The sequence below is a fragment of the Pseudopodoces humilis genome, chromosome 16, assembly GCF_049639895.1.
Source record: "Pseudopodoces humilis isolate 2021_Gansu_Grassland_sample_001 chromosome 16, ASM4963989v1, whole genome shotgun sequence".
Lineage (NCBI taxonomy): Eukaryota > Metazoa > Chordata > Aves > Passeriformes > Paridae > Pseudopodoces > Pseudopodoces humilis.
In genome coordinates, this window is record NC_142215.1 from 8,609,045 (window position 1) to 8,618,904 (window position 9,860).

At 39.2% G+C, this 9,860-nt stretch overlaps 1 protein-coding gene across 2 annotated transcripts; it reads left to right on the forward strand.

The window, feature by feature from the left end:
- The first annotated feature begins 1,001 nt into the window (after positions 1 to 1,001).
- Positions 1,002 to 7,734, forward strand: CFAP161 (cilia and flagella associated protein 161). Of its 2 annotated transcripts, XM_005521770.2 has the most exons (7): positions 1,002 to 1,082; positions 1,209 to 1,298; positions 1,467 to 1,720; positions 2,357 to 2,441; positions 3,251 to 3,409; positions 4,065 to 4,138; positions 5,072 to 7,734. In XM_005521770.2, exons 1-7 carry the CDS (start codon positions 1,020 to 1,022, stop codon positions 5,304 to 5,306), a joined length of 960 nt encoding a protein of 319 aa, XP_005521827.1. In that variant the 5' UTR covers positions 1,002 to 1,019; the 3' UTR covers positions 5,307 to 7,734. The 2 variants fall into 2 exon arrangements, with proteins under 2 accessions (XP_005521827.1, XP_087919358.1); XM_088063232.1 differs by lacking the exon at positions 1,209 to 1,298 and having other exon boundaries at positions 1,012 to 1,082.
- The last annotated feature ends 2,126 nt before the right edge of the window (positions 7,735 to 9,860 follow it).

Consider the following 9,860-nt stretch of genomic DNA (forward strand, 5'->3'; position numbering starts at 1 on the left):
TGAAGATCGTTGGCTTAGTCTGTCTGGAAAATAAACACATGGCATACTCACTTAGCTTCACTTGCCGTGTAGATTTCAAACCAAGATAACAACAAAGCAAAACATTTACAATCAAAACATTCCCCTGATGCATTGACTCACATGAAACATGAAGATTTTCACAATAAGGGCTCAGAGAGGTTGTAGCTGCCCCGTCCCCAGAAATGTCCAAGGCCAGGATGGATGGGGCTTGGAGCAACCTGGGCTGGTGAAGGCGTCCCTGTCCACGACAGGGGAGGGCTGAAACGAGATGATTTTAAGGGTCCCTTCCAACCCAAACTATTCTATGATTGACAGCATTCACCGATAGTGCAGTGATAATGGAGTCAACTAATTTGTTGTGCTAAACTGTTGCAGCCCTTTGTCTAATATGGAGTGTAAAAGGCCACTGCCTGAAGAGGGGCACTTGAGTGACCTGAGCTGTTCTTACTGCTCGGAAGAGACTGAAATGTTAAGTGGTAGGACAAGAGCAAACAGCCTCAGCTGTTCACAGTTGCTCTGTTGAAATTCAGACTGGAAACTGGAAGGATTGCCAAGCACTGGAACAAACTCCCTAGGGCAGCGGTGGAGTCACCACCCCAAGAGGTATTTAAGAGATGTGTGGACTTGGGGGCGCGGTTACGCGTGGACCTGGCAGTGTTGGATTTACAGTGGGACGGGATGACCCGAACGCTCTTTTCCCCGCCCAAGAACTTCATAACTCGCAGTCCCTCACACTCCCCTCCGCCCTCACCGTTGCTCAGGCCCCGCCCCCTTCCAGCCCACGGGGGCTGGCCAATCGCGGCCCCACCCTCCCCGGGCTGGCCAATCGCGGCCCCACCCTCCCCGGGCTGGCCAATCGTGGCCCCACCCTCCCCGGGCCGGCCAATCGTGGCCCCGCCCTCCCCGGGCTGGCCAATCACGGCCCCGCCCTCCCCGGGCTGACCAATCGCGGCGCGGCGCGGTCGCTATGGCGACGTGGGACGCGGCCCGGCCCGGCTATGGCCTCCTACGGGCTCGGGGTCCGCATGGGGAACTGGCTGGAGGAGGAGTACGCGCAGCAGGTACCGCCATCCCCGGGCATCCCCGCCTGCCCCGCTCCGGGCTGCTCCCCGGATCTCTAAATCCACTTTAAACGCGAGATTGTGGGTGCTGGATAACATACCTGCTCCTCTCTCCTTTGCCAACAGGAACTCCTGAGGGATTTTATCCGTAAGAGAGAGCAAGGACAACTTTTAATACAGAGATTAGCAAAACTTCAAGAGAATATTTTTAAGAGGGTAATTTTTAAAGAGGGTTATGTCCACCTCCCCATGACTCCCCACAGAGTGGCATAACTCTTATTATTGTTCTGCATGCTCTAAGAACGCTACGGAATTTATATATTAAAATACTTCTGATGGTAGGTTCAGATAGCTCTATAAAATACTATGTAAATTCTAATTTAGGTAGAGCTGTCGGTATCTTCTGACGGATTTGTTCACTTTGGAGACACCGTGTTGCTTATGAACCCAGACAAAAAATCCTCGGATTTGGAAGGGACCTCGGGGGAGAGGGAGCCCGAAATGCGTGGTGATGTGACTCTGGCTGTTGACATGGAGGAAATATCCCTGTACAAGGACGAACCCCTGCAGCTCTCTCGTGGACTTAGTGCAGTCAAGAGCGTGGACCCCATAGGTCGAAATGCTTTCTGTATTGTAAGGTCTGCTACTTTATTCTGAGTTGTTTTCAATTCTAGATTTAGCTTCAGGTATATTGCTTTGAGAAATATGCAACAAAGTTTGCTAATATACAAATGTATATGAGTAAATTTAATTTATTTAAGAAAGAGTCTTCAGTCATGCATTAAGCTTGATTCTGTGCTGCATATTACTCTGATTAATTCCAAGGACCTCTAAATCAGCTTAGGTGTGAAGACAAAATCAAGTTCACTGTATCATTTGGTAAATTCTGCAGCTATTTTTTGTTGCAGACAAAACATGTCCAAATATCACTACTATTAATATTCTCTCTGCTGCAAGCACAAATATGTGTCATTGCTTTTGCTTTCCATGAAGTGGACATGGTTCTGTTCTAAAACACCCAGCATATTCTCTCTCTCAAATATGTATTTAATTTGCTGCTGTTTGTTGGAGAAGAAACAGGAGAACAGGGTCTTGCTCAATAGTCAAAGGCTCTGCCTTAGGTTAAGATATTTTACCTATTTTAGAAGGTAAATAATACAAAATGTTGTCAGAAAGCAACATCTTACTGTAGACCAAAACAGACAAAAAAACCTAAACCAATAGTAAAACTTATGATTTTAATGTACCTTTTTTCCTTTTTACAATTTTTACAGTGTTGATGGAAGTGCAGTGGGTGAACCACTTAGATACGGGCAAAACTTTGTTCTCGGGACAAAAGGAGGGGTTTCTGACAAACTGGTAAGGCAATAAAGTTGCAACTGGCAGTGGTAGCATACACTGATAATGTGCATTGAATCCCTCTCTAAGAACAGACAGATAAAGCTGTACACTTGTGCAACATCTTAGTTTTACAGAACAGGTTCAGAATCATGCATAGACCAAGATAAGAAATACCTAATTTGAAAGTTCATGCTACTTGCCTGAGGTCAGGTGTGCAGACCAAAGGGGCTGTTAGCCAGAATGACTGAATAAAGGAAATCTAAAAAAGGAAAGAAAAAGAAATCACAATTAGATTGTGAATCAGGAAAGAATTCTTCAAGGAGATTTTAGGGTTTTTTCACTTTGAACAATTCACTTAAAAGTTGGACTTAATCCTCGTGGGTCCCTTCCAACTCAGAAGAGAATCTGAGATTTCCTTTCTGATGAAGATAATCCACAGTAGGAATATAAAGTCATGCACTATTCTGTCATTCTGAGGAAGCAGATTTCTATTAAATACTAACATTCTTCCCCTCTGCAAATTAAAAGCAAATAAGGCATTACATGTATGTGTGCACTCAAATCACCATAGCTTTGAAAAAGTTTTTCTTTTCAACAATCACTTTGGTGAGATAAAATTATTTGGAGTGTAACTTCAATTTTCCAAGAACATTCACAAATCTGCATATAGAATCTATCCTATGGGTTTTGCCTGCATAGTTTTAGCTGGTAAGACTGGTCTGTCAGGAGCCAAGGGAAAAGGTTTTTTGTTCAAAAATATATTTTAAAATTACATATCTTGTTTCTTTTACATTAATACCGTCCTTAATGTATATTTTTATTTACAGTTTTATCTGGCAAGTGACCACAAAACATTTAAAGATTTTGCTAAAAAATCTCGCCTTCAGAAAGTATATTTGACATCTGAGCTTTCCTATTTGACTTTCTGGCAAGCTAAGTCCTTGGATCCACAACTGCGTCTTGAACATGAAGGATTTCCAGTTCCTGTAAGAAATTTAAACTGTAGGAAATGTTACAAAAATTTAACTGGAACAGGTGGACTACTAAGAAAAACAATGTTATGTTGATTTTATTCACATATTTCCCTTGTGCTGGTTCTGACTTCTACTCTTAGGAAGAGGGAGAGGGAAGGAACAATCTCTTTAATTAGGGAATTTGCTTATATTAATATTTGTTTCTACTGTTCATTTTGAGGTAGACTTTGAAATTTTCAAAGGTTGACATTATCATGTTGTGAGGGTGCATTACTTACCTGTTTTTCAGGCCTTTTGAGACAGTAAATTCCATTTCCAATATTTGGAGATGTGATTAAATAAGAGGTCCTGTATGTACATTAAATGTCTAATGAAATTCTTAAGGCATCTGAATAAGTGGATGATTTTCCAAATGTTTTCAACCTTTTGCAAATACAGTGTTTTCCTGTACCAGATAACTGCTAGGCTTCCTGAAGTGCTGGTATACAACAGAATATCACAAATACAACTGTTCCTTTACAGCCTTGAACTAAGACTCATTTACATGAATAAGCTCACTAATAAACACAGTCAAAATTCACTAATTGTTGAAGACAGTTTTTATTCACAATATTGATTTAAAAATGTTTGTCAAGTGCCTTCAAAAAATTTGTTCTTTTTTTTCCAGGCAGAAACTAAAATTATTATTACTCATTGCTACACCAATCGCAACTTAGCTGTTCCAAGGACCTTCTGTGTGTGGTAAGAATAACTTAAACTGGCAGGGGTGTGCACAGTGATGTGCCAACATCAAGAATTACTGTGAGGAGCAAGAGAAGTACTTTAGGAATGCACTGAAGAAATGGAAAATAATGCAGAATGCCATTCTCCTTTCCCTTATTTTACTTCTTGGCTGTGACATGTGCTGCTGTGTTGCTGCAGGCAGTTGGATCAGATTTAGTTGTTTGGATTTTTTTTTTTTTCATTTTTCATTATCATATCATGATTTTAGCTTTCTCTAGTTTCTTGGTGGTTCTCCCTTTGACTGTCTTGAACAAAGTTAGTTTTTTGGATTACTTTTGAAGGAAAAAAATTGATATACTAAGAAGTGTAAGGAACAAGGGAACTAAATAAAACCACATTGCATAGAACTCTATATGCTTATGTCCATCTCAATCAACGTCTCAACAAATTGAAGTTAATCCCTCAATTCAGTTAATATACATGCATTAAATTAATATTGATTAGGCCTTGCTAAGTAGTATACCAATGTTTTCCATTAACTTCTTAGCAAGATTTGACTGAGGATTTGTGTAAAGTTTTTGAGGATGGAAGTCTGAAAGTTTCAGGCTGAAGGAGTTATTAAGTAGCCAGAAACCTCTTCAGTCAGAGAGAAGTGGGAATGAGGGCCTATGAGTTGGTGTATCAGTGCCTTATTCTGCTGGGGCACTTGTAGCTCTGAGGCTAGAAAGGTGGCATTTAGTTTGAATTTCAAATTCCTATATTATTCATAGGAAAAAAAGTGGGTTATTGTGTTTGTTGTAAGGGTCTGGTATTTGAAAGTGCATGGTGCTATTTCTGAGTAAACCAAGAGAAAAATGAGAAAATCTCAAACAATTCACAAGTAATGAAGATTTGCTGAATTTGTATTTATGTTAATTCTCCCTGCCTATCCTATCTCTTTTGACTTTGCAGGTCTCATTTTGGAAGAGAATTTGAAGTTATTTGTCACAATTATCTCGACTCCCACAGAGTTGAAGACGATAAGAATTACTGGGAGATAATAACAGGAAATCCTGGTCCTGAAGATGGTACAATGTTTGACAGACCCCAAGCTTTCCCAGAAGGGTATAAGAGGAATGAGTTTCATGAAAAGACAGAGAACGTAAAAGCCCAAGACTACAGCCAGGAGAGGTTGATGAGATTCTAATTCTTGTTTCTTTCTGTTTAGATTTCAGAGATGTTTGTTTTAAAAATAGAAACGAAAGTCTGCCATTAGTAATATTGCATAATCTCATTAACTCATCAAGGTTATAATGGGCAAAAAACTCTTAACGTTTGAGGAACAACATATTGAAAATTGTTAATCAGGAAAGGCTCCTTTTCCCATTTTCACCTTCACTGATGACAGAAGTTGTCGGCACCCAGGAAACCTAACAGATTTTCATTGAATTACTGGCACTTGGAGTATATTTAACCAATTCTTCCACAGCCAAACCAGTGTCACAATTTTTAAAAGGGTGAGTGGACAGTTTCCAAAACACTGAAAACCAAACACACGCACAGTTATCATGAGATGCTTTGACATTTAAAGTTCAGCTGAAAGAAAGTTGGTTCCACCCACCATCTAGCACAACATTGCCAATTATTAAATCACAAGTGGGATTTTTTTATCTTGAAATTAGCTTCTAATTCATGGATATAAATTGAATTTTTTATGTTTTTCCATGTATTCTAAACACTTTAATACCAGGTAATCAAGAACTTGAGCACAATGATACAGACTAGAGACTTACAACAGCCTTTTCCATGCACCACCATGTTCCATTTACTTCTCACCCACCCAGCATTTTCCAATCCATTGTAATTTCTAACAAGTTTGAGAATAAGGTAAAATTGTCAAAGAAAATTGGGTACCCACAAGTTTCATGAAAGTAAATGCCAAAGCAGAAAACAGATATGACATGCTGCAAGTTTATCCAGTAAGAAAAAGACTGTAGTCTATATTCCTACCTAGACATCAGAGTAGCCACATGAAAAGAAAAAATAAGGCCTTTGAAACTCACATTTTCTTAAAAACAAAATCAACCAAATATAAAATGCAAAGACTTGGAAAACAGATATCATTACTGCAGATTTGCCTGTCTTTATGTAGAAGCTGAAAAAGCATCTCAGAGAATCTTCTACTGTATGGCATTCCATGATATCCATTTAGTTAAATATATATTTATTTCATGTCCTGCTGTACCACAGGAGCAGGCTCTTTCTGTACAATGTGAGTACCCAAGTAAAATACAATACTGATCTCCATTCATAAAAGATTCCCACTAAACTTCCACAAAAGAAGGGGTTGGTCCAAACATATCTTTCAGCTCTATTCCCAAATAATCTGAAGCCCACAGGCAAGGCTTACAAAGTTTTACCTTTATGCAATATAAATTAAGTCAGCAGACTGCAGCATCAACTAACTGGCATTTGGCATACAGGGTGTCTGAGCAGCAGGCAGATCATGCTGCTGTGACAAGCAAGTTTGCTTTGAGGGACTGCAGAGGACAGCTTTAGAATCACACTCCTTGTGTGCAAACCTTTACAGACTTATTAGAGATGGGCTGTCATACAGGAAATTATCTTTAGGGACTTTTTTCACTTTTTCCTTTTATTTTCTATGTAAGGATAATTAACATGATATGCAAAGTTTTTCTAGAGGGTCTGTTAATAGTCCAATATTCAGAGGTTAAAATTTGCACATTTTCACAATGGATTGACATAAATCTGCTTATATTTTTTTAGATATTAAAGTTTAGTGGATAAAGTTTTGTAGATACTTAAGTTTAGTAAGACTTAAACTTCATGAATGCACTTTAGTGTTTCTAACTTGGCCATTGTGGACTTTTACTGGTATTAAATGCAGCTATTTTGACTCTAAGTCTCTTAACTCTGGGTCAAATGTAGGAAACAAGAAGAGGCCTTAAACCAAAACCATTTCTGAAACAAAGCTTCGTGTGAACTCATGCAGGAATGAGGACTGTGTGGGAGGGTGCCTGGGCTGTCCAATGTTTTGGGTAGGAGAGTTTGTGTGTGTGTTAGAGTGGAAGGAAAGCAGTGCACGCTGTACAAAAACAAATTTTGCAAAGACTTAGAGGAAAAACAAAGAGATAAACAGATACAGGAATGAGTACAAAAGCAGGTCATGTTGGAATTGAGTGCCAGTTAAAAGTAGCTTGGAGACTTGTGTGCTTTGATCACTTTGTGCTCATTGGAAAGGATTCCTGGAGCTGCAAATCAACAGGATTGAATCAATATTCCTGATTCCATTAGCAGCGTTGAACCCACAGATTTGTGCAGAGCTCTTATATAATATGTATTTATAATTCATCTGATTCACGATAACAAATACAGATACCCAGTAACAAATACCTGTTTCCCAATTTTTTTTAAAGCTATTTTTTGCACTTCTTAATGTCCACACGATGGCAGCACATGTTTCTAAACAACACAATTCCTGTGAGATACTTAAATCCAAATGGGTCCCTGATACAATGTCACAGAAGGAAACCAAGTTTAAACAAACTTGAATTCTAGGCTAGAATTAATGTTACATCATGTTTTTGGAAAATAAAGTTAAGCACAAAAGAAGACAGAGCAACTCAGGACACTGTGTATTGCATACAATCAACTTCTTTATATTAAGAATAATATAGAACATTAAGTAATTTGTAATCAAAGCATAATTATAGGAAATTATGAGCTTTTTCTTTCACTTTCTGTGTAAAGATATGAAACTTGACAAGCAGTGCATATTTTTATATGGGTACTGGGATTGCTTTTGCCAGTTTACAGAATTTAAAATTGTGCCCATTTTTACAAAAGATTGACATAACTCTGCCTTGATTCTGTAGGCATTAAACTAGGGAAAAAAATCAGGCTGTGTAGAGTGCACTGTAGGGTTTGTAATTTATCCATTTGTTGATAAACATGGGATTTAATATAAAGAATTATAGGATTGAATATTATGAATATATTACAAGAATATGAACAATCCTGCTACTGCCAGTTAGAGTCACAATATTTCTGGTGGATAAGGCAGTGGAGACCTGAACCACACCTCAGACCTGACCATTGTGTTGCTTTTTTTTTGTCTGAATACTGTGTATCATGAAATATGGGCAGTGATGCTTCCCTCCTTTGCAATGCACTTTGCTTTCTGTTGGTGTATGGCACAGTCATGTATTAAAAAATCTTTCAGTGCTTCTTCCAAATTTGACCCAATATGGATAGCTCCACAAAGTACATTGTGGGAAGATAAAACTCACTTTGCCTCCATTCCAGACAGCTCAAAAGCTGTTACCATGAAGCTGATCCTGAGCTCTTAGTCCTTGCTGAGGGACAGGGTGCATTGTCCAGATTTAGTGCTGTGTTACCATAGCTTTTCACAGGCCTGAGGCACAGAGAGTGCTCATATCTGCATGTTTTGCTGTGCAGTTGTGTGTTAGCAGCACAATATTGAAGTAAGGAAGAGAATTCAGAGTCAGCAAAGAAAAGCTGACTGGTTAACTCACACTTTGGTAACACTGGAAAATGAAAATCCAGTTTAAATATGCCTTTTCACTTCCCTCTCTATTGCATTCTCTCCCAACTCTTATTTCACATCACGTGACTTCTCTGCTGTGTTGTCTAGCCCAAAGTTTGATTTACTGTGGTTATAAAGTGCTCTTCTAGCACTCAGCACAGGCTCTTGGCCTCACACCTAATCACATCAGTATCTTCAGAGATGCTTTTCTGTTTAGTGATTGTCACGAAGTATTGTTTTAGCTCAGACAGCTGATAGAGGAGGAAGCCATATGCAGGTTAGTAACTGGATGAAACATCTGGGGGGGGAAAAAAGACACAGAGAACATTACAATAAAATTTCACACATCAGTGGAAGAAAATATCCAAGCACTGGAAAATTTGATGGAGTTGGCAGGTAAGAGGGTGATTTTGATAACATCTGTGCCCACTCACCCTAAATTAATATTGCATGTTAATCTGTTGTAACGAGTGGGCTGGGTGTGAAATGATCTTTTAAAACCATAGCTGTTGTTTTAGAAGCACTTAAGACTTCAATGTATGAAAATTAAACTAAGGAGGCCACAAAATAAAAAAATAAATAAAAAATACAGATGTGATATGTAAAGTACATTAAATACAGGTGGAAATTATGAAATCTCTGCGTCAGTTTGTCAGCTACACTTCCTTTCTAATTCTGTTCTGTTTTAGGCCTTGTCCCAGGTCTTGTTTCCATTCTCTGCCTGACCTGCGTTTTCTTGCCCATACACAGCACAGAGGGGCAAGCCTTGCTTTGTCAGCTCCCCCCCTCATGCTGGTGTGACTTTGTCCTGGAAGCTGTAAAAAGGAATCTAATCCTCAGCACTCGATTCTCCTGGAAAAGAGGAGTGGGAAAATCTGTCACCTTGCTGGATGTGTGCTGTTTCAGCTGGGATATGAGCAGCCATAAGAATATCAACTACAGGATTTGCATGATAAATTAGCATTACTGAAAATAAGAGGGACAACTTGGTGTAAAGACACAGGGAGACCCCTCCACTTTGGGTTTTTTGGGGGATGTTTTTTTGGTCAAAACTGTGTGTAGAGGGTATGTAATGAAACAATTGACACTCTTCCTTTTTTTCCACTGCTGAGCTTGTACAAGGCAACATCTCTCACCACAGAAGAGAATCGTCAGTATGGTGCTAGAAAATATTGCTACAACTGAGGCACTTTC